The 27,288-nt window shown below is 43.5% G+C and overlaps 1 protein-coding gene across 1 annotated transcript; it reads left to right on the top strand.

Moving 5' to 3' along the window:
* Nucleotides 1-785: 785 nt before the first annotated feature.
* Nucleotides 786-26,960, top strand: UPK1B (uroplakin 1B). The gene is made up of 8 exons (XM_027586709.2): nt 786-815; nt 11,066-11,153; nt 12,176-12,376; nt 14,863-14,937; nt 15,637-15,759; nt 18,265-18,444; nt 22,944-23,027; nt 26,742-26,960. The coding sequence occupies exons 2-8, from the start codon at nt 11,085-11,087 to the stop codon at nt 26,790-26,792; spliced, it is 783 nt and encodes a 260-aa protein (XP_027442510.1). The 5' UTR covers nt 786-815; nt 11,066-11,084; the 3' UTR covers nt 26,793-26,960.
* The last annotated feature ends 328 nt before the right edge of the window (nt 26,961-27,288 follow it).

Genomic DNA, 27,288 nt, shown 5'->3' with positions numbered 1-27,288 from the left:
TGAGTCTATTGATGAAAGCACTCGACAAATTCTAACATCACTGCCATCACCCATCCCTAACTGCAGGCTAAATAAACTACGGTATGCCTGTACCATGGTATGTTACACAGACATTAACAGAAATGTTGTTGGTGCTGGGTATGACACACAGTAGCTTCAGGGGAGGGGAGGGGAGGGGAGGGGAGGGGAGGGGAAGGGAAGGGAAGGGGAGAGGATGGGATGGGGAGGAAGAGAAGGGGAAGGGAGAGGGAGGAGGGGGAGGGGAGGAAGGGGAGAGAAGGGGCAACAGTAGTCTTACTAGTCTTTGGCCCACCTACAGTATGAGTGTTAATTGGGTGAGCACTCCCCCCCAAATGTAGCATATGCAAGTTATAAAAACTGAAATGAGACATGACCTTGGACAGACAGACATGCACCAGCATGACTATGAGCAGTCAGGACAATAGATAGGCAACTTTAAAGGCACAGAAGCAGAAATAAGGATCAAATAGTTAAAAAAAAAAAAAAAAAAAAGTCAAAACAGGAAAGTCCAGACCTAGGAGAAATCCAGAGGAATGATGAGCTAAGCCCCGTCAAGGTGCTTCCATCTGTCAGAATCACACATTCCAAAGTGGCAGAAATCTACTGTCCAAAACGTCCTGTTACTTCCGGCCTCAGCGAGGCAAGCTCAGGCAGCATCAGGCTCAGCCCATGTGAGATGCCTCCTCCCAATCACAGACCACTGTTCCCTGGTCCAGGAGCTGGCAGAAAAGCACCTCAGGCCAGAGCAGCTTGCAGAGTGGGCCGACACAGCACGAGGAGAAGGAGAGGGCAAGGTGAGTAGACTGATCTCCCTCTGCAGGGAGGACAAGTGCACTCTCAATAGCTGGGCTGCTTTCCTGGGAGGCCGGCGGGGGTCTGAAAGGGCAAAGGGGAGAGGATCATTTCCTCGGGAATAGATCTGTCATTTTTTGTAACTTGGAATATTATAACAATTTTGTTCTCTTTTACTTTAAATGGTACAAATTGTTTTCTTAAACCATTTGATATTGCTCAGTTCTCAGAACTGAGGTTAAAATTCTGGGAGTGTTATTCACCCACCCTGATTCCAACCTCCAGTTTCCTGACAGAAAGACCAAGAAAAATCCAAGAACCCTGGGAAAACCTTTATCTCCTGATTAAAATTTCAGACAGACCCCTGTGGACCCCAATTTCCTCGTGAAGTCAGAGAAGCAAAAAGAAAATTTAAGGAAACGGGCCATGTTCTTTCTTAATAATGTAGTAGGGAGAAAGTTCCCTAGTCGTCTTGTCAGAAATCATTTGATCCTGCCTACTCGTAATGGGATTTGTGAGGCAATTTACTCTTGTTTCTTCTCTGCAAACAGTTCTGTTTAATAAATGTGTCAGTTGAAATAAGTAAACAAATTAGCTTTATCTATGCAATGTTATTTTTACATAATTTATTTTTACTCTTCACCAATTAGTTGATCTACAGGATCCACAGGCCCTAACTATTTTTTCGTTCTAACAACGTTTCTACACATAATATGAATTAAGTTTCAAATAATGCTAGTATTATTCTGTGTAAGTTTAAAACCCCACTTATAACTAATTTCAAAGATTTTGAACACATTTTGAATTTCATTAATTTCAATGTCTTTTTAAAATTAAAGACAATGTTGGTCGACCGTTTCTCGATATATATACATATTTTTACATACTTAAATAGTTTTCAAATCTTGAAAGAAATGGTTTTCCCTTTGATTAGCTCTTCTCAACGAGGAGAAAATTTTCTTATTTTGCTTTCTGCTGCAACAGACTTTTTTCCTTTCTGCTACAATAGGCTTAAAAATCAACTCACCTACTTTTTTTTTGTTTTTATTACCTGGAAAGAATATAGACTTGTAAATCCAAAGGGGAATTTACATACTGTTTAGTCAAGAAAAACAAATGAAATCTCAATATTTCTTTTTGACCTCTCCAGCTTACATTCTTACCGAGAGCAAACATTGATCAGCCCATGCAGGCTGCCCACACCCCTGAGGTTCCCTAACTGGGGCAAAGACCAAATTCACAAAGAGGTGCCCTAATATGACCTCTCCCAAGGAGTCTCCACAGCATTCTTGCCTTGGGGCCAGGCTTCCTGCTGGCATTGCCCACACCTGAGGTCCTCACTTGGCTGAGAAAGCCTGAGCCATTGCTTCTACCTTAGTCCTGACTTCAGGTGGGTGAATGACTCTGAGGTCAGCATGGCAAGCATCAGGAGTCTAGAACTCTCTGTGATGATGGAAATGCTCTATACAATAGCCACTACCTACCTACCTGTGGCTATTGAGCACTTAAAATAGGGTTAGTGTTACTAAAGAACTGAATTTTAAATTTTATGTAATTGAACTAGTTGGAATGAAAATACCTACATGCAGCTACTAGTTACCATATTAGAGAGAGCAGGTTTAGAGCTTTAAAGCAAGAAAAACCAATGGAGGCTGTGAGCCCTGGGTGTCATGGTGTCATGACCCTGGAAACAAGCACCATTTTTCATCATTCCCAGGGACTCATCCTACCCTAAACTTAAGCAGACCAGCAATTGTTCTGATCCAAAATCCTCACACCCATCTTTCTTCTCCCCTCTAAGTCATACAACTGTCTACTCTTGTTCTGGGTTTCAAGGGCAGGGCTGAGGCAACAGCATGGTGTGTTTCTTGTTTCTTCCTCTTATTTCTCTATTTTTTTTTTCTTTTGTTAATCCAAATTTCTCTAGCGTGAGCTAGAGTTTGAGGTGTGGTTTGCATGTTCTCTGGTCCAACAAATTTGAGTGAGGAAAAGAGGTAATGAATTTGAAAACATGATCTCATGCTTGGTGGGAGAGTCTCACTTCTTTTTCTTCTGCTTTGAAAGTGGTTTGTTTAGTGAGCAATGGTTTTTAGTCCTATTCAATGTGTCTGGAAACATCAACACTGTGGATATGAGTAATTTTTATAAGAAAACAAACTGAATGAGGGCAAAAGAAAAAAAAGAAATAAAACTCTAGCCTTTTAAAATGTTTGCATTCCTCAGAGCAAAGGAGCTCCTGGGATGTTGAGCAATTTGAGTATATCATCATGGTGCCAGGCCACTGGGCAGTTTTTAACAGGGCGGGGCTCACAGAGGCTATTCTTGAATGCAGAAAACATTTTGAGGCAAGCTGCATACTTTCAGTCAGGGGCGATAACATTTCTGCAGTGGACAGCCACCACTCGGCTCTCTGCCCTCTAACAATCCCACCTTTTAAAATTCACCTCACCCCATTTGTTTCTTTGTTATCCCTGCCAAGTTTAAGAAGAAATCTAATGCCTATGAGGGAAGTGCTACTTTGGAATAACACACAAAGTTTCCGCAGACCCCATATTTGAAATAGCTGATACATACTGGAGGCTACAAGGGAAGGTAGGAGGGGAAGACACATCATATTGTCAGGACTCAGTCTCTATCCATGGAATACAGACCCAAGACTCCAGATCATGCATTAGGTTAGTCCACTGAGGCTCTACACTCCTTGGGTCTCTTTCTCTCTCGTGTGTCTTTCCTCTCCCTTTGGAAATACAAGGAAGGGATTTGATAAAATCATTCACAATGAGGCATTGACATTGATGACTCATAAGACACACTGTGCCTCTTTTATATGGATGTGCATTCTGATCAGAAGCAAAGGAGTAATTCTCTCGTGGGATTTCAGAAATTAGGGTAAAGAGGGAGGAAGACTGAATGGAGGGCAAAGACAGAAGGCTCTCTCTTTGCCAGCTTTGTTTATGTGACTCCCTTCATGGCTTAACCTGTAAGAGAAAAGAGCAGGGCAGGGCATGGGACTTTCTCTCAACTTTAAAGAAACATAAAGGGAGGTGTTGTCTATCTACCTTTAAAAAGAAGAATGATTAGTGACAAACTCAATAAAAGGCTGTGAAGAGTCAGGAGAGCTGGACTTGAATCTTGACTCTGCAAACAACACATCCGTGATCTTGAACAAGTCACTTCGCCTCTGGGAGCCTCACTTTCCTCATTTGCACAATGAGAGGACTGACTACAAAGCCTCTACATCTTCAGCCAAATAAAGAGAAATTAGTTTTAAGGAAGTGGCTCCCATGGCTGTAGGGGCTTGCAAGCCCAAAATCTGTAAGGCAGCCGCAAATTCAGGAAAGAAGTTGATGCTGCAGTCTTGAGTCTGAAATCTGCAGACGAGCTTTCTGTTTTGCAGTTTGGGGGCAAAGTGGCTTCTTCCTTGGGAAATCTGTCTTTGCTCTTAAGGCCCTTAACTGATTGGAAGAGGCCCATCCCTGTTGTGGAGAGTAATCTGCTTTCCTCCAAGTCTATTGATTTAAATGTCAGTCATGTCTGTAAAAATGTCTTCACAGCCACAGCTAGACTGGTATTTGACCAAACAACTGGGCACTGTATCCTAGTCAAGGCCCTAGAGAACACCACAGTTTATAGTCTGTATGGAGAGTGCTACCATCTGTCCTTACCTTTTGTTCTCTCTCCAGGCCTGTCCTCTCCGGTAAGGGCAATACATTCATAACGTCTTTTTTTTTTTTTTTTGTAACAGCCATTGGTGTGAAAATTTGTCAAAGTTTTTATTGTTTTAACTTAAATTAGTCTGCCCTGGTGCACAGGCATTCAGAACCTTCAAAGAACTCTGAAAGATGAGCCAGGCCTGATGGTTTCCTTTCATGGAAATCATGTTGCCTTTGCTCCAAGTTTGCCAAGAACCCCTTCCCGGACGCTCCTCCAGCTGTCTATTATGGAAGTCGCCTGTTTTCCAGGGAACTTTCCTAGAAGTGTTCCACTCAACACAGGTCTCTTTGACACAGAGACTATGTAATATCAATGTTCACATTTTGACCAGGGTTTTCCAACTTCACTTTTGAGTGTCTCCTAACTCCCTGGGAACTAACTTTCTAGCTCAGTACTTTTCCTACATCTTTCATTCCTCTTAGTTCTAGAAGAGTGGTTCGTAGCCACTCTGGGGCTCACCTATGTGGCTCAGAAATTCAGAGTTGATGAGGGAAAGCTCTCCACTCTTGCTTCAGCCAAATTTTGATCTGATTTTATATATTAGCATCCCATATTAAAATCTTATGTCCTTTGAAATGTGGCTCTGTGTTTTAAAACAAAATTAAATCACTAGTTTTAGGTGTTTTCACCATTCAAGTCTGTTGGCTTGGTCTACCTGCTTCAAGAAACTGAGGCAAAAGTAAAGAAAATGAATATTGGTTGAGGAACTAATATTGTGTTAGTATTCACCTATATTCTCACTAAATTTTCACAGTAACCTTTTGAGTTAGTTACTGTGATACCCATTTAGACATAAAGCTCAACAAGATTAAGAAACTACCTGAGCTCATAAAACTGCTAAGCAGCAGGGATGACTGGGTGGCTCAGTCGGTTAAGCGTCTGCCTTCAGCTCAGGTCATGATCCCAAGGTGCTGGGATCAAATCTTGCATCGGGCTCCCTGCTCAGCGGGGAGCCTGCTTCAAACCTCTGCCTGCCACTCCCCCTGCTTGTGCGCTCTCTCTGACAGATAAATAAATAAAATCTTTAAAAAACAAAAACTGCTAAGTAGCAGAGCAGAGATTCAAACCCAGGTCTGTCCAAAGCCCCTGCTCATCCCATTTCACTGTACTTTCTAACCCATTCTGCAACAGAGGTCTCAGCAAACAAGTCACTCATATATTCATTCATTCGTTCATTCATTCAAATACACATTCTAAGATCTACTTTATCTGTCTTTTGTTTAGCAAAATAATTTATTGAGTGCCTACTATGTGTCAAGTACTGTGACACCTTGGACCTAGAAAGACAAATGAAACAGGGTCCCAGCACCTTCTCCTGCTTCAGAGACTCTTGCAGTAATAGAGTGCAGGGAACTCTTTGAACATTGATAACAGAAGAATGCACAGGGGGAGCAGAACAGAGTCCCCCCTAAGTAAATTCTGCAGCCCGTGCACGGAGGAGAATCTCGAGTGTCAGCCTGACATCACCTCACCGTCCAGAGCAGAAGCACTAGAGCTAGCCAAAGCCAGAGGGATGGAGCCCAGTGTCTGGGTGTTCTGTTCAGGAATGTGGACGCAATGCAGAGAGGGTCCCTTCCATACAGATGTGCTGCTTGGTACCTAACTCTGGCCACACCCCAAGCGCAACTGGGAAGCTTTTTTCTTGTCCCAAAGAGATTATTCCACACCCCCCATGAATCCTTCCATGGAAAATAAGAAGCAGCACACATGGGTAAGGCCTATAGATCCCCACAGCAGAGCACACCCCAGGCAAGGGACAGAAGGAAGGTAGAAGGGGCTGCTTCCCCTCAACCTGGAAGACATTACCTCCTGGCTAGGCCCCGGGTGTCACTGGTACATAAAGCCAAGCCACAGCCCAATATTCTGCCCTTCCTAAATATGCCCCTGGTTATTAATCATGATTTCTTAGGTTTATAAACAAACAGTATTTGCCAACCCCTTCCCCATCTTTTTTCTCAGCGATCACAAAGACCCCATCAAACACACTGTGTTTTACCCATTTTATAAAGAGGAAGCAGACAGTGAGTGACATTGCCCAGGGGTACACAGAAAGGCTGGGCAAGACTGGGGTTTGAAGCTCAGCATTCTGACACCACGTCCAGTGGGTTCACAGACCACAGCCACTAGGCCACAGTGTGAGCCACGAGGAGCCTACACTTGGCTTCCTAACTGCCATCTCTCTTGACATTTGTGGCTGTTTGGCAGATGCAACAAATGTTTTAGGTTCTCTATACACCGACCTAGTCTAAAATAGAGGTGACCAAGGAGAGGCTATGAAACGTCGACTCTCACATTAACCTACAAATGTGCACCTTTTCCTTCCAAGAATTTTGGTCCCAAGGAGTGGGTGAGAAAACTGCAGGTTTGGGGTACATCTAAACAAATTTTGTGGGAAAACGTGGGTGCAGCCCTGGGTCTGGGGAAGATGTGCAAATATGAGTGCAATGTCAAGGAGCCTAGGAGACAAGAACCTGGAGAAGTGAATGAAAAGAGGCCCAGTGATTCTGACCTTGGCAAAGGCGGATCATCTGAGCAGCAAAATGGACCTGTTCTCTCTGTTTGAGGGTTAGCAAGGAAGTGAGCCAGGTATTGCTCTTTAGATTAGCTCTGTGACAGGACTTTATACATTGCGCAGTGTTAAGGAAATGATCCGAAACAAGACAGACCTGGGTTTGAATCTCAGCTTTTTTTTTTAAGATTATTTATTTATTTATTTGAGAGAAAAGGGAGAGAGAGAAAGAGCTTGAGTGGGGAGAGGGGGGCAGAGGGAGGGGGAGAAGCAGACTCCCCACCTAGTAGGGAGCCCGATGTGGGGCTCGATCCCAGGACCCTGGGATCATGGGATCATGACCTGAGCCAAAGGCAGATGCTTAACTTACTGAGACACCGAGGCGCCCCTGAATCTGAGCTTTTGCATTTTCTGGCAATGTGGCTTTGGGCAAAGTAAGCAATCTCTCAAGCCTCCCTTCCTTCATCTGCAAAATGGCAAGAAAACAGATTCTCCCCTAGATGCTCCAGGAGGGCAGCTCTGCTGACGCCTTGATTTTAACCCAATGAGACTCCCGCCACACTTCGGACCTCCACTTCAGATGTTACATCTGTGTTGTTTAAAGCCACTAAGTTTGTGGTAACTTGTTATAGCAGCCGTAGGAAATTAATACAGATTTCGGTAAAACAAAACAAAAAACAAAAAACAAACAAACAAAAATCTCTTGGATCTGTTGAGAGATGAACTAAGTGCCTAACATGTGCTGAGGACATCAGTCTTTAATAAATGAGAGATTTCATCATCGTTTTGTTATTTTGGAAGATGGGAGTGACTTCCTAAGTTATTATGCACCACTGATCCCAGAGGCCTGAAGGAGAGGAGAATGCACCGGGCAAACAGAAAAATCTAGTCATCAGCAACTGGAGCAGGTCTTGCCCATCACTATATCCCTGCCCTTCCATAAATCAGCCCGCAGTCAGGCTGCATCCCCGGCACTTCCTACCGCATGCCTGGCTCGATTTCTTCCCTTCACTCTTCTCTTTGCTCAAAGCAACCCCTCATCTATCTCCCTCTCCCCCTCTTGTCTGCAGGGTTCCCCCTGATCCTGATGGGCAACCCTCTCACCGAGTACTCAGTTGTCTCTTTCCCGCTTTATAAAACTCTGTGGCCGGTCGTCTTTGGAAAAGTGTTTAGGGGGTTGATGAGTCAACCGTGTCCAAATCCCATGTTGAGTCCCTTCAGCTCCTTTCTGGCCCAGTAAAGTCCCTCTTTGGTGGCCTGCCTACCCTCTGCCTTAAATCCCTAGTGCTATCTCCCCCTTTATTTGACCGCATACAGTCATTTTTGCTTGAATCCATGTTGCTGTAATCACACTTTAAATTCCTTAAAAGAACCAAGTGCTTTTTTCTGTTCTTTAAACGCAACTAATCAACACAAGTAGGCTGCTACCCAGCAAATGGGTGCATAATCCATACTGGTGGAAATGGCACTGCACTTGGCTTCTCCAGATTTTTGCCCTTTACTCTCTATACTTACCATTGTCTGAACTTTCACCTTTCACCGTCTATTTATTTTTGTCTCTAGATGGTAACTCAACTGGTCAGGAGCAATGTCTGCACATACCAGTCATGAACTTTACAATGTGGCTGGTCTGGTCACAGGAGTAAAGATCTCCCTTGGTGGAGTTTGTGCATTCACTCCTTCAGGGCCCTCGGGCTCCACTCAGTCTGGTGTGTGACAATTACTGGAACAATTGCAGGAAAGAATAAATGTCACTTCTAAGCAGAAACTACACAGAAAGGTCTTGTAACAATGGCCCGATTTCTTCTATTCACTCAGCAAACACTGATGGAGAAGCCATGATGCACCCAATTCTGGGCCCAAAACACTTATGGATTTTAACTCCTTCAATTCCCACCGCTGTCCAGGCAAACGAGTAAGGGAAAATAGACAAGTGGAGGTTATGTGGAAGGTTGTTGATGCTTACAGTGTAAAAATGAAGTTAAATTTTAACAAGGTCTAAGTAGAAAGCTTGCCTCCCTTTAATTCCCTATACAAACTGGGATTTTAGCCAAACTGCCTCAGTTGCTACCTCATGGTCACCTTGCTCTTCTGGGTCTCTGCTCCCTGATTTTTCCTTTCCCTGGAATGTTGGCGACCCCCACCTTCCTCCCACATTGCCCTATATCTCTAGTCTACTTACCAAAACCATACACATTCTGCAAGGCTTACACCTTCCCTACTCAGAACTCCCACAGCACTTAGGGTCTTACTAGATGTAATTAAAGTTACTTAGGAACTATCTTAGCTTCCCTACTAAAGCATAAAATCCTAGACTACAGCAATCTCCCTTATTATCTTTGTATACCTCAAAACTCAAGGTGTATCCTTTAATACATTTTGATTTAGAGCATGAATGCAGAAGTGATTAGTCACTTAAATCAATACCACAGTAAGAGATGGCTTTTCTGAAGGTATTTTAAAGTACAAAAGCTAAAGTAATTGACCCATACACTTACCCTCATGTTCCTTCCAGAGACTCCTCAGAAGGGAGAGGCCCACTTATTTTTAGTGCCATACAAAGCACTAAACCTCGTAAATAATTCCTGGGAGCCAGTGTGGGCTGGAGGATGAGCTTGGGCTCCAGAGTCATGCAGACCAAGGTCTCCAGCCTGGTTCTTGCACTTACTGGTTGCATGACCCGGCGGATCTGAATGACGTAAATTAAAGCTTTAGTTTCCTCACCGGCAGGATGAGGCTCACCTTTTTTTTGTTTTCTACCTAATCTTGGGCTATGAGAATGAGATGTGTGTGAGAGAATCACCGAGGAGAGCCGCGCATGGAAGGAACTATACGTCCGCCCCTCTTCCCCCACACCCTGCCTTGTGCAACAGGGTACTTTATTTTTATTTGCTTATTTATTTTTCCAAGTTTTTATTTAAATTCAAGTTAGTTAACATACGATGTCGTATTGGTTTCAGGAGTAGAATTTAATGATTCATCAGTTGCATATAACACCTGGTGCTCATCACATCACACGCCCTCCTTAATGCCCATCACCCGGTTGATTACCCCATTCCCCCACCCACCTCCCCTCCAGCAACCCTGTTTGTTCCCTAGAGTTAAGAGTCTCTTATGGTTTGCCTCCCTCTCTGTTTTTATCTTATTTTATTTTCCCTTCCCTTCTCCTATGTTCCTCGGTTTTGTTTCTTGAATTCCACATATCCGTGAAATCATATAATTGTCTTTCTCTGATTGACTTATTTCGCTTAGCATAATACCCTCTAGGTCCATCCATGTCATTGCAAATGGCAAGATTTCATTTCTTTTTGATGGCTGAGTAATATTCTGTTATATGTGTATATATATATCACATCTTGTTTACCTACTCATCAGTCAGTGGACACTTGGGCTCTTTCCATAGTTTGGCTATTGTTGATAATGTTGCCGTAAACATTGGGATGCAGGTGCCTGTTCGAATCTGTATCTTTGTATCCTTTGGGTAAATAAACAGGGTACTTTTTAAATTGCCAATTATCTTTGAAGGTAACGAAATATTCTGATAATAATGGTTTTTAACAGCTGCGTGTAGCCCATATGGGCCCTGTCAGCTCTGGCCATGTGTTTACTTTTTGGGTTTTGGTTCACCGCAACCAAGGGCAGGAAGAGCCATGCCAGGATCCCTGCCCAGTCCTCAGCACCCCATGTTTGCACTTGTCGATGTACAGGACCTCAGTTCATCACACAGATGTGTGCAGTCTGCATATTCTACACCTTAAAGGACCACTGAAAGTCACTGATCGGACTCCAGCAAGCTTTCCTTTTTCTTCTTCTTCATAAAATTACGGTAAAAAAAAAAAAAATTACAGTGATTCCTGAGCTTAGTAACCAAATTCCCACCCTTGCTAAATGATTGCCTAAATTTGGTTTGGATGCTTTGGAATGCAAGAAGGTGATCCGCAATGGTGTGAGGTAGTCACGTCATGGAACATGAAGCAGCATTTGTCACCTGGTCCTATTCAGTTGTACTGTTCTCCACTGTGTCTCCAGCTTGTGCCAAATCCTGAAGATGGCCAAAGATGACTCCACCATTCATTGTTTCCAGGGCCTGCTGATTTTTGGAAACGTGATTGTTGGTGTAAGTACGAGTATTTTTCAGGAAATTCTGTTCCTTCTGTAATCCCAGTTTTTGGATTAATCAAAAGTGAGAGTTTAAAGGAAAATAATGATATAATTACTCGCTTCCTCTCTCTTTTCTTCATTCCAGGAAATGTGTTAGTAAAATATGTTAGCTAGAACTTATATAAATAATCATATATAACTATGCAATATGTTGAAAGACCATGGTTTAAAAAAAAAAAAAAAAAAGGATATTTCCCTCCCAACTTTAAAACACAGGAATCTGAAAGAAGCCATGTCCACCATGGTCAGTGTCCAAACATTCCCACCACACACACACTTTGGTGTTTCTTTCCTATTTCACCTTGGTTTGAGCTCCATGGAACTGTTCTGTTAAGGCTGTTGGGGACAGATGTTTGTGTTTACATGTCTTTATCACACGGAGGCCAGTGCCAGGAAAGTCAGAGTGGCTCAAAGGCTGTGTGGGCTCAGTGTGCTGACAGAGCACTCGAGAGTCAGGATCACTGGCTCTAGGCCCAGCCCCACCACCAACTGTACTCTGGACAAGTCGTCAGCTTTCAAGGCCAAGAGCCCTCGTCTATAAAATGCAGAGTGTGGGAAAGATAACCACCAAGGTTCCTTGGTTTTTTGGCACTCATGTGTGAGTATGACCAGGACTAGTTCAAATATTATAATCCAGGAATTTGGGCAGAGGGCAGTGGAAGTGGGGCTGGGAGGTTATCTCCATACGAGAAGATATTGTTGAGTGGTTCATGCCCCAATAACTCTAGATGGTCTAAAATTGCCTGGGTCTTTTCCCAAATAGCAATAAGACAGAGTGACATGTGGGAGGAAGCATACAACTTATTAATAGGTTGGAAGGAGCTATTTGATTTCCTGGTAATGAGTTTAAGTCCATGGCTTTGAGCCTATGCAGGGACAGAGTGAGTCTCGCTCATAACCCCCTCCCCACTGTTCGGCATCCCTTTCCCAATGCTGCTCTCCTGACCACCGGCCTGATAGAACGCCCTCTGCCCCCAGATGTGTGGCATCGCCCTGACCGCAGAGTGCATCTTCTTCGTATCCGATCAGCACAGCCTCTACCCACTGCTTGAAGCCACCAACAACGATGACATCTACGGGGCAGCCTGGATTGGCATGTTTGTCGGCATCTGCCTCTTCTGCCTGTCAATTCTAGGCATCGTAGGCATCATGAGATCCAACAGGAAAATTCTCCTGGCGGTGAGACCTTAAAACTCTCTACAGTGCCCTCCTGGATCAATTCTGATGGACTGTTTCTTCCTCCCTGAGCACAGTGATTTGGCTTGTAGTGGGGCAGGTGGGAGCAAAGAGCCAGGTGAGGAGTGACAAGGAGGCTGAGACTCTCCCTGCGCTGAAGCTTGTCCATGTGGGGGCAAGGATGTCCTCCACTATTGCAAGTCCAGAAGATGCCAGTATAGAGGACCCACAGGGGAGAAACCTGGGGGTGACCCTGGAACACTTTCCAGCTCTGTGCTTCTCTACCTGGTGTCTGCATGCATCCAGCAGGTACAGCCAGGAGCTCCACAGGCCAAAGAAGAGACAGAGTGAGAACATGATCATTAGATTTTTTTCTCTTGACAATAAGTAGTCTAAAGCATTATTTTAATATTAATCAGTCATTGATATTTTAGGATACAAAATGCAAAATATGCACGAATTTTTAAGAGAAAGCATGAGCTTTTTCCGACATTTTTGAGCTCAAGGCTGATGATTTTGTATAAAGACCTGCATTTCCCATATTTTGCATTCATTCTACTTTTCAGGGACCCTAGAAAACCTTGATGCATGCACTAGAGAGGATAGAGGACAGCTTCAGCTCCCACATGCCTGTGGTGCTCGAACACCATGCACCCACAGAGAAGCTTCTGTCCTGAGCCACAGACAGCAAGGTCATGCCCTGCCTTTGTAGATGGAAGCAGACGTGCAACCAGCAGTGCTAAGAACCCTTGGTATTGGACCTAGACCTCTATTCTCTGCCCCCATGCTCAGGACAATAGTTTCTCACACTGTGATGGCGTCCCACCCCCACTCCCCACCCTAAAATAACTCTCCTACCCAAATGCTACAGGACCTGAGTTACCCCTTTATGGAACAAGCCCAGCAACTTAAGATGCTTGTTGGTTTACTTTTCCTGTAATCTAAACATTGTCCCGGCACCCAGAGAATGCAGAACATTTACATTCTCTGATTCCTTTAGCATGAGTTGGTTCCAGGGCAAAAGCACCCACTTCTTCGGGGTGGGGAAAAGAATGCAGGGAAAGGGGGAGGAGGGGCAGGTGTCCCCAGAGACAAGTTTCACCTGCATCCTGGTCTCATTTTGGACCAGTCACGTATGCATGACACAGCCAGGAGGGAACATTCTTCACTGTGTCCTGCAAAGGAAAGGAGCAAGGGAGAAATGGAGAAAATCCCTGTACCCTAGGCCTCCTTTCTGGAGTGTCTTTAAGGGGTTTCCAAGCCCCTTTAAGAAGAACCATCAACACTCTTTTTTTTTTCCTTTTAAGGATTTTATTTTTAAGTAATTTCTACACCCAACGTGGGGCTCGAACTCACAACCCCGAGATCAAGAGTCACATGCTCTTTGGACTGAGCCAGCCAGGTGCCCCCAACCACCAAAGCTCTTGACAAAAAACAAGGCAGCAAATGTTATGAGGCCTCTGACGGTGCTCCTGCTACTCACTCCCCAACCAAAGACTTTCTGTGAGCAGTAGCTGAGTCGTTAGGGCCGCCCAGGGTCCTGCTCAGAGAGCCGTCCCTGCCCAGGGAGAGAGCACAGTTTTCCTTTGCCTTCCCCCACCTACACTGACTGCAGCACCCCTTCCCTAGAAGAATGCAGGGACCCAAAGCAAATATGCAAGACTGAGGAAAGCGAAGACAGACCCTTGCGAATAGTTCCCATCCCAGATTCAGAGGCAACTTGCTGTTCAGATATTTTTCAGTCATAAATAGAGGCAGTGTGGTGGGGAGGCATCGTGTGAAAGTGTGTGCGCATGCGTGAGCGTAAACACACAGACACACAAGGGCAACACACAGTGAGATGTGTTCCGCTCGCCTGACCCATACCTGGAGGCCTGGGGGCTGCGAGAAGAGTGCCGGCGAAGGGCTGTGTACCTGGAGGCTGCCCGCTCCTTTCTGATGAGACTGGACCCTTGTCAGGAGGGACGATGAATGTTAAACGTGATCCAGTTCATCTTCTTCTGACCTCTGTAATTCTAAAGTTTCAATAAACCATAAAGAAAATTTCTCTCATCGAGAGGGGATTTATGAAGCTCTATATAGTGTCTGATCCCTCCAAGACTCTCTTGCCAGCCATTGAATGACCAAACACACGCACACACACACAAACACGCGTGCACACACATGCACACGCATGCACGCACACATCAGTTCGTTCTCTTGTGTTTGTTTTGCTCAGTTAAAATAGAAATGTAGGGTACTGGGCTGAGAAAGCTCTGTATTCAGTAGTCATTTGTTCTCTGGGCCTAAGGAGGGAATTGAGCTGATTAGCACCTAGCTCCAAGTCTTGTTCCAAACAGCTGATCAATGAAGGTTTGTTGAATAATTTCATTAATGATTAGATGGTTTTACTTAGATGCATATGCTGAAAGAATATGACAGTTATTTTTAATTCTCTTTTTTTTGGAGATAAATGTAATTCTTTTTTTCCCCATTTGTTCCCCTTCCAGTATTTCATTCTGATGTTTATAGTATATGGCTTTGAAGTGGCATCTTGTATCACGGCAGCAACACAGCGAGACTTTGTGAGTACAGTCACAAGAAGCACAGAGCGAAAATGGCCCCGGGGTCTTCACTATCATAGTCACGATACCGTGGCTGACATGTATTAGGCCCTTACTCTGTACGAGGTACCCCAGTATGTGCATTAATATTAAATATACAAGTCTACTTAATTCTCATAATAACTTTATGAAATAGGTATTATCACAAGGGTCACTCTATAGATAAAGAAATGAGATTTAAAAAGGTGAAGTAACTTGTCCAAGGTTACGCAGCTGGTAAGTGAAGGAGGAGGATCCTGAGTCCAGGCCGAGCAGCTCCTGGGGCCCAAGCCTACACTGCTATGCCCTTCCCACTATGCCGTGGCCACTGGCCCTCCCGTAGGATGATCAATGATCCACAACATCTGAGATTTCCTCTCAATTCAGCAGCCTGCTTTCTCTCCTTTTCTCCACTTCCTAGCCTAAGCCACCCTAAAATGCCTGCCCACCTGGTCTCACTGGGATTTCTTTGAAGATGGGGGTTGGGGGTGTCTTCTCCCTTCATGGGGACTTCAGCCGTCCAGAGCCTCACACCCCACCCACCCCTTCTTGGGGGCCTCTGCGAACAGTTTTACTCCAGGAGACAATGTTGAGTGCCCCTAGCAGTAGGCTGAGTAAATCATTTTGCTTCCTTGGGGATGAGCGTGCTAACTCTCCTCTTGTTGTCTCCTCCCACCATAGTTCACACCCAACCTCTTCCTGAAGCAGATGCTGGAGAGGTACCAAAACAATAGCCCTCCAAACAATGATGACCAATGGAAAAACAATGGAGTCACCAAGACCTGGGACAGACTCATGCTGCAGGTAATGCCTGCGATTTTGGCATTCTGTGCCTAAACCAGTATCCAGGAGTGAAGGTATGGATGGGACTGAAGTCAAAGAGTGGGGACCACAGCCTCTAGGACAGTTTCATTCAAAAAGAGACTGGACGGGGGCGCCCCAGTGGCTTAGTTGGTTAAGTGTCTGACTCTTGATTTCAGCCCAGGTCATGATCTCAAGGTCATGAGATAGAGCCCTGCATCGGGCTGGGCATGGAGCCTGCTTAAAATTCTCTCTCTCCCTCTCCTTCTGCCCCACTCCTGCTCACACAGGCTTTCTCTCTCTCTCTCAAAAAAAAAAAAAAAAAAAAAGAGAAAAAGAAAAGAAAAAGAGACCAGACATAGGCAAGTTCATTTATTCTTCTTATCTATTCCTCCTGTGTGCACATAACTCAATGGAACCCGTAAATGTATATTTTATTTCTGAGCCATGATGTTGATTAATTTCCATTTAGGGATAATGACATTGATAAGAAATTGAGATCAATCACACACACTGCCTCTTAGAACTCAAGCATCACTTACACTGAAAGAACAAGTTTGCTTCCTCCACATCACAGTTAACTCAAGTGGCAAATATTGCCTATTTTGCTTACTTAGTACCGATGGGCTAGTCCTGCCAAGGACCATGGGCTATGACCTGACTTGATTGCCCACTTGTCTGTATGCATCATACCTTATATGCAAGTTTACCTTAAAGATCATCAAAAATCCAAGTCTTTCAGAATATCCATTATTACCCCTACATTGCCTTATGTATATGAATGTCTATCCGTACGTAAGCCCTAACCTGACCCAACTCTCACACTGCTCCCTGCCTCCCTCCCCCTCCACTGGCTCACAGTGCATCATCAGCCAACTCCCTTAGCCCCTGCCCCCTCCTTGATGTCTCTTTACCCTCTATCCTCTAGCACTTCCTTCATTTATCTGAATATTCCCATTCCAACCATTCTTTTTACCCCATTAGGACCTCCAATTCACTGGCCACTTTTTTACTTTCTGTCACTCTTCTGACTATAGGTCACGTACTTTTTCTACTCTCTTAGCAAGAACTAAGCTCTTCAAATGAAAATGCAAATGGCCACACATCTGAAAAATCTTACCAACTTTTAAAAACCCAGTCTGAACTTAACCATTTTCCCCCAAAAAGGCTCAGATCAAAATATAGGATAATTACTTTCCTTCGCAAGGTATTTTCCATAATCCAGTGACAAAATAGGATATACTTTAAAGACACTAATTTGGGGCGCCTGGGTGGCTCAGTCGGTTAAGTGTCTGCCTTCAGCTCAGGTCATAATCCCAGGGTCCTGGGATCGAGCCCCGTGTTGGGCTCCCTCCACGGTGAGGAGTCTGCTTCTCCCTCTGCCCCTCACCCTGCTTGTGCTTTCTCTCTCTCTCTCAAATAAATAAATAAAATTAAAAAAAGATAAAGACAGCTGATTTACCATCAAGTTTGTTTGAAAGTAATTCATTCTGGAAAGTTGGGAGGGGTCTATAGTTTTAATTTCTCCCCTTGAAACATTTTAGCAGAATTTCTACAAAGGAAGGAAAGTGATATGAAGTATGTTTTATCCTCTACCCTCAACTCTATCCAGAGTGTGAGGATATTAACTATGTGTTCCTTGATCTTCCGCTCTTATGTAGGGGCAGAGCTGTGTGCCACCAGGTTTGGGTTATTTTTTTCCAGTTTACTCTAGAAAATGTTAAAAGTACAGAAATGTAAAATAAGAATTACTCATCACTTCTTCACTACTAAAAATTTTAATTTTCTGATTCTCAATTTGCTCATATGTCATATGAGAATAATCATACCTCCCTCACATTGCTATAACCAGATATTAGTATTAATAATAATTAAGGGTTTACTGGGGTACCTGGGTGGCTCAGTCGGTTAATCGTCTGCCTTCAGCTCAGGTCATGATCCCAGGATACTGGGATCAAGCCCCGCATCCGGCTCCCTGTTCAGCGGGGAGTCTGCTTCTCCCTCTGCCCCTCACCCCGCTCACGTTCTCTCTCTCTCTCACTTTCTCTCACTCTCTCTCTCAAATAAATAAATAAAGTCTTTAAAAAATAATAATAATAATAATTAAGGGTTTACTATGGGCAAGGCAGTATACTAGACAGGTCAGGCACATTAGCTAGTTTAATCCTCACAGGAATTCTGAGGACCATGGACTGCGTGAAGGAAACAAGGCCATATTTTACAGTGAAGGAAAATGAGGCATAGTAGGGAGTTGAACTCATCAGAGGCTACAGAGCTCATTAGTGGCTAACAGAGTAACAAATGTTGAAGTATTTTGTAAGCTCTAAAATGTAGGTTATCGATACCCTCAGTTCCCATTTGGGAATTCTGGGGAATTTGGGGAATTCTGGTAAACGTAAGATAGGGTATACTTTCCATATCTTCTTTCTCCATAAAATCTCAGTTGCTACATTCATGGCTCTAGCAAGGAGCATGGAAGAGAATTTTGTATCTCTCCTCTGCTGACAGGACCATTGCTGTGGTGTAAATGGTCCATCAGACTGGCAGAAATATACGTCTGCCTTCCGGACTGAGAATAATGATGCCGACTATCCCTGGCCTCGCCAGTGCTGTGTGGTGAACAATCTTAAAGAACCTCTCAACCTGGAGGCCTGCAAACTAGGAGTGCCTGGTTACTATCACAAGCAGGTGAGTCCTCTCTGCCCAACACCCACTCTTTATGAGGGAAATACTGATTAACTATAGGTAATAATCTCTCATGAAGAATTCTGCATCCTTTTTCCCTAAACCTTATGTCAAGTATTTCCTTCTCTGTCAATAAAATGCAGTTGCTAATCTAGGGCTGTTCTGGGGAAATCTACCTTTTAATAAAATTAACAGAACATGAGAATTGCAATAGCAAAGTCCAACTTTGCTTAAATGCAGACTATTTGTACAATAGAATATAGGCTTGGTATTTCAAAAACTATTTCCATTAAACGAAGATTTATTCTATTTTTGCAAAATATAAATTGGAAGGGGTATGTACAAAAAAGATGTTTTGCTAGTGCCAAAGCAATGGTAATTGCTGACAGTAAATGCAGCAATTATATAACCACCTTCATTATTCAGTGGTAATATAGGATGGTCTTAATAGAGTATTAAGTTGATGATTTGGGTAGAAGGCAGTTTACATACAGATGGTTTTTGAGAAAGTGTTTCCAGCCTGATTAGAATGATATAAAGATCCTGAAAACTAGCATTTATTACTTACTAAAGCCAGATACCGTTCCAAGTGCCATACATATATTAACTCATTTAGGGCTCAAAGGTAGGTGCCAGTATGATTCTTATTTTATGGACGAGGAACTGAGACATAGAGGTAGAAGATGTACCTTGCCCAAGGTCACTCAGCAAGTAAATGGTTGTGTCAGGATTCAAACCCAAGCAATCTGGCTCCAGAGCCCAGACTGTAAGCCAAGAAAGAACTTGGAAATATTCCCAAAAAGCCTGAGGAGAATTCTCCTATACTTGTGGTCAGCCTCCGAAATGCTTCTACTGCTTTGCGAGTTACCACTTTGAGGGAAGCTGGTTGTGTGCCAGTTCATTAAATATTGAGAAATGTCAGACTCCTTTAGTCTGGGAGCAAATAATACAAAGCGCACTTTCAAAATGAAGGACACCGAACAGCTGATCATCATGCCATACCTGGAAAGGTGCCTGGACTAGGATGCATTCATCCAGAAAAGGACATGGGAGTGATGCAGATTATTTTGCAGAGTCCTTCAAAGCAACCCTTATTTAGCTTTTTGGCAATGTTGTTTTGGTGTCATTTTAACCAGTTACTTTCAGACTGCTCTAAGAATTAAATGTATTTCTTATAATCACAGTATGCAGTATAATGATCACTCTCGGGAATGATAAATGCTTTCAGTATTTCAGCCTTGGCACGGGCCCACACAAACGTATCTTGATTGGATTGGATTGTGTATAAACCGTATCATCTCTGTGAAAGGGACAGAAAAAGGTATTTGCCCTGAGATAATCAGTTGATCTCCTTAGGACATGCAATGTGTCTAGTAGCAAGGGACCTCCCCATTGAGTTTTGACAACCCTTCCCACCTCCTCCCTTGAGGTTCCTTGGCCTCACCTGTCCTTAACATTTCTACCTCCTCTAGCTGCTAGCCACACCACAACTACAAACTTACCATCATGTAACCCTACTCGCCTGCCAAAGTTCTTTCTACACCTGAAATTCCTCTCTCTGTCCCCACCTCTCTGGGCTCCTACTCTCTCAATCTCACTCATTCTTCACCCTTGACACCTTTCCACCTCTCCCTCTCCCAGTCCCCCAGATTCACACACACCACCATTCTTTCTGAGTTATAGGTCCTGCTACTTCTCCTATAGCAATCCCTTTCTACCAAGTAAAATATGCCGCCCAGTACTTCCTATACTTTACTTCTATTATTGCAGTTGGTGCCTTGAGTCATATTGTAAGTATTTGCTCACAAATCTATTTTTTCTGAGTCTCCTCGAGGACCAGGCATTACTCAATTCTGCATCTTCAGTACTTCACATATTGCCTAGCTCAGAGCAGGCACTGAGAAATGGTTGGTGGGTGAGTGACTGAAGAGGGGAGTGACTCTGTTTTTCATATCCATATTGCAGCTTTTCAAAATCTACATTGCATAAATGAAGGCTAACAAGATTAGAGATGTCCTCATAAATGTGGGGAAATAGAAAAAAAAAACAGAATTTCACATAGCATGTCAGATGCAGATATATGTATTCTTACACGTGGTCCATCTGCCCCAGAAATGCTACGTGCAAATTCTGGTCATTATACCTCAGGAACATTATCACAGAACTGAAGAAGATCAAGGGAAGCAACATTACAATGATAAAAAACAAACAAACAAACAAACGAAAACCACCATGACAAGGAACTAAATTAGAAGAGGTGAAACAACTGGGGCTTTTGTCTGTGAGTTCCATGAGAACAATACCCACGTCTGTCTTGTCACCGCTGAATGCCCAGCCCAGCACCTGGCGCCTGACATAAGTGGGTTCTATGGGTACATATTAGGACAAACGACCCCCTCCCAGGATTGTCGGGAGGATCCGTGAGTAATGGATATAGGGATGCTTGTGAGTTACTGTGTCATAGATGATACTGTTGTAATTATTACTTCATATCGGGCTCCATTCATTCTATCAATGTTTATTAGGTGCCTACTTTGTGCCAGGCACTTGTGATGGGCTCCAGAGATTCAGCAATGGGCACAATAAGATCCCTGTCCTCGTACTTGTACTGTAGTATGGGAGAGAGACACCAAACAAATACATGATAAATTCCAGGTAGTGATAAATGCCATGAGTAGAAGCAAAGCAGGGGAGTGTATACGGAATGACAGGGGAAAGAGTGTTTTTCTCTATGATGGTCAAGAAAGGCTTCATTGGGATAATACTTGCACAGAGTTCTGAATTAAGTGAGGAAATGAGACACTCACTTAAAGAAGATTGGAGAAGGGTGTTCTAAGCAAAGGAAGCAGCAGGTGCAAAGGCCCTGAAGTGGGAGCATTCTTAGCTTTTTAGAGGAACATCAAGGACATCAGCATGGCAAGGCCAGAATGAGTGAAGGAAGGGTAGAAGGCAAGGATGACTTAGATTTTGTAGGGCTTGACTCTACATGGAAGGATCCCCTCCTTAGGAAAAACGATTAAAAATGTGCATACAAAATTAGGTGCAGGGCCTTGAAATGGTCTTGTATGTAAGCAGCCCTGAAGTTTAAGTTCATTAGCTTTACAGGGAAACAGCCTCTGGTAGAGGACGCTGGGCTCACAGAGAGAGGCAGAGCCACATCAGACAGGGCCCCATAGGCCACTGGGAGGACTCAGAACTTCATTTTTAAGGTGGTGGAAAGCCATTTCTTTTGAGCAGGGATTTGAAGTGATCTGATTTATGTTTTACAAGCATCCCTCTGGCACTGTATAAGGATAAGTAGGGTGCCCACAGTGGACTCAGGCCCCAGGGAGACCAGTTAAGAGGCTGTTGTAGTAATTCTGGAGTGAGACCATAATGGACCAAGATGGTAGCAGGAAGTAATAAGTGTTTGGATTTGAGATATATTTTTAAAGTAGACCCAAAAGGTTTTGCTTAAGTATTTGATGTTGGACAAGAGGAGAACAGTTAAAGATAATTTCAAAATTTTTTACTTGAGCACATAGGTGAATGGAGATGCCTACAACATAGAGAAGAGTAAAGGGGAGGGAACTAAAAGGCTTAGCAAAGTCAGGGTGTGTAAGTGGGTTAACAAGGGCCTCAAGCAGGGTCAGAAAGATGAAACCTCTATGTTCACCTGTAGCCACTGGGCAGGGTCTAAACTTCAAGGTCAGCCTTTTGAGGACATTTCCCTCTGGAGCACAGTGGTCCCTGGAACCACCTGGCTATTGCATTCCCTAGACTTCTCCCGGAGCTTTAGCACAGGTCATTCAGAGGGCAGCTCTAACCCCATGCACTTTGCAGTGGTGACTGGAACAGAGTGTGCTGCGTATAAAAACTCACTGGATTATGGCATGCATGAATGAGTGATTTGATTAACAAAAAATGAATTGCTTGCACGCACACCGTGGCTTCTCAAGGTGTCACTAGAATCCAATAAAGATATGTTGAAATATGATAGCAAATGAGAATTTAGACAGCATGAAATAGGGGTTCATTTAATGGTTAAAAAAAACCCTTTGATTTTTATAGATCAGAAGCACTTTTATTTAAGAACAAACAAATCAAAAGGTACCTCTGCCCTCAAAACAAAAAAATCTGTAAGGAGAGAAAAAATACTCAAATTTTATTAAGAATGCTTTATATTGTACTTTATACTACAATTAAAAAAAAAAAAAAGAATACATTGCCCATGTAGTCAATACGAAAAAATGTTAGCCTAAAATAGCAGCACCTTTGTTAGACTGAGTGGTAAAGACACAAAATAATGTGATTTAGAGTAATTGTTGAACAGGACTATTTCTATTCCCTCAGCAAAGCCCCATTTAATACCTGGCTCTCCAGGGGATGTGGAAATAACCTGGTTATGTTAACCTAGACTTTGGAATAGTATTGATCCAAGTGGAAATCCGCTTTCCCGCCCATCCCTTACATATTTTTCTCTGGTTCCTCTCACACCCACGTGGAATCACCTGCTCCTCTAGGGATGCTATGAGCTCATCTCTGGACCGATGAACCGACATGCCTGGGGGGTGGCCTGGTTTGGATTTGCCATTCTCTGCTGGACTGTGAGTATTTCCCTGCACTTGATAAGGAGAGAACTTGAGATTGCCCCTGGTTAACCCAACCACACTAAAGAGTCTGGAAACAAAACCTCAGACCTGAGGGCTAGTCAGGAAGCTGCGGGCACCAGGCCAAGGACAGTGGATTCGATTGGCAGGTGGGGCATTTATATCCCCTCCAGGGGAAGGGATGTGCCCTACTAGCCAGGTCCCCTAGCTGATGGGGGAGCATTTGTCTGCTGCTCCAGCCCTCCGGATCTCATTAATTCATTATAGTTAGATACCAAAGAAATCTAAGTGGTTAGATACCACTTCCTGGGGAAGCTTGGAGAAAAGAAAATATGCCTGGGCCCAACCTCTGAGATTCTGATTCAGTGGATCAGGGACCCAGACATTAAAAAAAAATTTTTTTTCCTATGATTCTAATTTGCTGTCAGGATTAAGAGCCATTATATTGGGGAAGCAATTCTAAACTTTTGGTTTCAGAACCCCTTTACACTCTCAAAAATTATTGAGGACTCCAACGAGCTTTTATTTATGACGGCTATATCCATTTATATTTACCCTATTGGAAATTAACCCAGAATTTAAAAAAAAACTTATTCTTTTGAAATAACAATAATAAACTAATTACATGTTAGCATTAACAATATATTTTTGTGGAAAAAGTGACTATTTTCCAAAACAAAAAATAGAAAAGTAGCTTTGTTTTACATTTTTAAAAGTCTGGTTTTAATAGAAGGCAGCTGGGTCCTCATATTTGCTTCTTCACTTAATCTGTTATAGTACGTCGCTTAGGTTGAAGGATTTGAAGAAAATCCACCCTCACGCTGATAGGTAGCTGAAAAAAAACAGGAGTGTTTTGATAGCCTTATCTTAAGATAATTGTGAATATTCTTCTTTGGTACTACACAGAAGTTGACAACTAGCAGTTTCTTAGAGGTTAGTTGCAATGTGGAATCTCAACAAACTTTTCAGACTCTATTATATTAAAATACATTTACATCAGTTTGTCTTACAATTTACATAAATCTTTTACGCATTCATGATTCTATAACATCATGCATTGGTCATTTGGGAAAATACTGGTTCACTGAGTTATGCTGATCTTCCACATGTTGGCTGAATTCTTTACTCAATACCAAGAAGTCACATTCTTTGCTATTGCCACATTGGAAAGGATCTTTATCGTGGAGATGCTATCAGCCTACCATGACAGAAACAAGTGGCCTGATTTTTGCTTGAGCGCCCAAATTTATCACTGGCAACAATACTGCCAGATGTTTTCCTCAAAGACACAGGCTCACTTTGTAAATTTTTGAGAAAAAATCTGCCAAACATCCAATCTGAATAACTGTAGCTTGTCTATTAATCATTTTTTCAAGTAAAAATCATGTTTCATGCAAAAATGGCTAGTTCAGGGGCACCTGGGTGGCTCAGTCGGCTAAGCATCTGCCTTCGGCTCAGGTCATGTTCCCAGGGTCCTGGGATGGAGCCCCACGTAGGGCTCCCTGCTCAGTAGGGAGTCTGCTTCTCCCTCTCCCACTGCCTCTAACCACAGGCCCCCCCACCCCCGCCCAGCTCATGTTCGTTTTCTCTCTCAAATAAATAAATAAAATCTTTTTTAAAAATGGCTAGTTCAGTATACAATCAAACAATCACACAAGTGCTTTTCCTTAAGACAACCATCAGATTTCAGTATGCAACAAAACTACTTTATGCATACTTTCCGTTGCAAGAATATTAAAAAGATGTATATTCAGGGGCGCCTGGGTGGCTCAGTTGGTTAAGTGGCCACTCTTGATTTCTGCTCAGGTCATGTGATCTTAGGGTCTTGAGATCGAGCCCCCCATGTTGGGCTCCCCACCCCATCCCGTGCAGGAGCGCACGTGCACTCTCTCAAAGAAGTAAATCTTTTTTTAAAAAAAGATTTATTTCTTTGAGAGAAGAGCAAAAGAGCACAAGGGGGGAGAGGGGCAGAGGGAGAAGCAGACTCCCCGCTGAGCAGGGAGCCTGATGAGGGGCTGGATCCCAGGACCCCAGGATCATGGCCTGAGTCAAAGGTAGACGCTTAACCGACCAAGCCACGCAGGTGCCCCAATAAATAAATCTTTCAAAAAAAAAAAAAAGATGTATATTCAAAGGTGAACATTTAATAAAACTAGTCATTCTTACTGCTTCATCAAAAACAATCTCAAAATTCTAAAACTCTAAATCTCTTATAGTGCCTTTGAACTGCAGGTACATAGCAGTGAAGAATACACTGACTCCTAACACAGTTCAATGCCTCTACCTCGAATCCTGCTAAGATGCCGGCATTTTTACCTTCCCCAGCTTTTGCACCATCAATGCAAATGTGGAAAACAGTGAAAAGAGCAAATAAAGTCTTAATATTATTATGCAAATGGTCTTGACATCAGGCCCACCCACAAGGGTCCCTTGGGTGTTTGTGCACCACACTTTAGGCGATGCTGGGTTCGGGGTGAGAAGCTGAGTGAGGCAGGAAGGGAAAGTGAACTCCTCTGAGAGTTCATGCTCACCCACCCTCAGGAAGTCCCATGGACACCGCACACACCGTGTCACCGTCACTCCGCTATGATGTATTTGTCTCTGCCAAAAGCCTGGGAACCAGCTGCCTTCTGTATCCCCAGGGCCTAGCAGAGCACGTAGCAGGTGCTTGATAGTTTGTTGAATGAATGGAAAATGGTAACAGTGAAGTTTCTGTTCGTGAAATGCTAGCAGGAACTGTGGGACAATGCTTAAAGGCTCTAAACAATCTTACAACTCCAACTCCAGACCAGTTGAAACTCTTGACATTTCCATAAGCATCAAATGGACTCTGAATCTAGTAAATCCCCCTGAAATTCAAGAGGCAAGTGAGAGGAACTAAATGTATTGAAGGCCTGCTATGGACAAGACATTATATCCAATACTTTTAGCATTAAATCCCCACAATAGTAGCTAAGTAGGGAGCCAGTCTCCTTGGGTAAGTACCTTACCTTCTGTGTCCTTGGTCTCTTCATAGAGTTCTGGAAGCATTCAGTGGGGTTATATGTGTAGCACTCAGAACAGTGTCTGATGTATAGTAAGTTGTCAATAAACATCAGACATTAGTGGTCATAGTATTTCTTTCTCATTCCGTCGTCTGACTCCGGGGTAGGTGAAGAATATTATCATTACCTTCCAGATGCAGGGAGGAGTGGTAGAGCTGCAACAGAACCAGAACCCAGAAATTCTCACCCCTCCCCCAAGTCAAAAACCTTGAGTTCTGTGACATTCTGCAGGGGCAGCCATTCCAGTCACATTTTCCCAGCATTTCTGGGAAAAGAGGGGGTTCGTGGGAGGAGAGATTCAATGCTAGAAAGCAAGAAACTTGTACCTCCAATTGGTACATACAAGAAATAGGAATCCACTGGAAGGTCATTAGCCCTGATGGGAAGAACGAATTTCTTTAGTTTAGTTGGTTTAGCACAGACGTGAGAGGTGCAACCCCAGCAGACAGGGAAGTCTAGGGCAGATTGGCGCAGGAAAGGGGGAACGGAGATGCTATTGCTGGGTGGCAGGATAGTTACCTCTGCCCCAGGAGGTTTCTTAAGGCAAGATTACTCTTAAAAATTCAGCATCATCTAAGCCTGAGTGAACCTAACATCCTTTTTCCCCCCGAGTATGAGTTGTTTCTAAAACAATTCCTTATTTTTGTTTTTTTCCTTTGTATTCTAGTTTTGGGTTCTCCTGGGTACCATGTTCTACTGGAGCAGAATTGAATATTAAGAACAAAGTGTCACCGCCACACCACCTTCCTGCAGTGACTCGGACCCGGTGCTGCAAGCGAGCTCTCCTAGTAGAGCTCACATCTGCGCCCCGCTGGGGCCCTGTGCCTTCCTGCTCAAACTGCCAAGTCAGTTGGTGTGGTGTTTGCTGGGCTCTCAGCCTCTCAAAATTATTCTCACTAGTGTTTTCAGCCTGGTCTAGGGTTCTGTAACATTCTTACAGCCAGTAGGAAAGGGAGATTTTAGGAAGTCTATAACTACTTCCATCCCTGCTTATTTTTAATTTGGGGGCATAAAGACTTCCGCAAGAACCTGTTACTACAGCAAGCCAAGTCTGTTATTTGGACAGCAAGGTTGCGTGTATTTCTCACTGCTTTCTAAAAGGGCCTTGCAAAGGCTGTCCTTCTTCTCAGTCTTGCCCAGGTGAGAGAACTGAGGAAAAGGTTGCTGAGAGAGAACTTTGGTCCTTGTCCTATGGTGGCTCTCCTGTACACAGA

The sequence above is a fragment of the Zalophus californianus genome, chromosome 1, assembly GCF_009762305.2.
Source record: "Zalophus californianus isolate mZalCal1 chromosome 1, mZalCal1.pri.v2, whole genome shotgun sequence".
Classification (NCBI taxonomy): Eukaryota; Metazoa; Chordata; class Mammalia; order Carnivora; family Otariidae; genus Zalophus; species Zalophus californianus.
Note: the sequence above shows the minus strand (reverse complement) of the source record. Positions and strands in the feature narration are given on the sequence as shown.

Excerpts from the sequence above, each read along its gene's own strand:
- UPK1B (XM_027586709.2), top strand. The coding sequence starts at position 11,085 with ATGGCCAAAGATGACTCCACCATTCATTGTTTCCAGGGCCTGCTGATT. Across the intron at positions 11,154-12,175 it reads TTGGAAACGTGATTGTTGGT|ATGTGTGGCATCGCCCTGAC; the intron begins GTAAGTACGAGT and ends CTCTGCCCCCAG. Across the intron at positions 14,938-15,636 it reads CAGCAACACAGCGAGACTTT|TTCACACCCAACCTCTTCCT; the intron begins GTGAGTACAGTC and ends CTCCCACCATAG.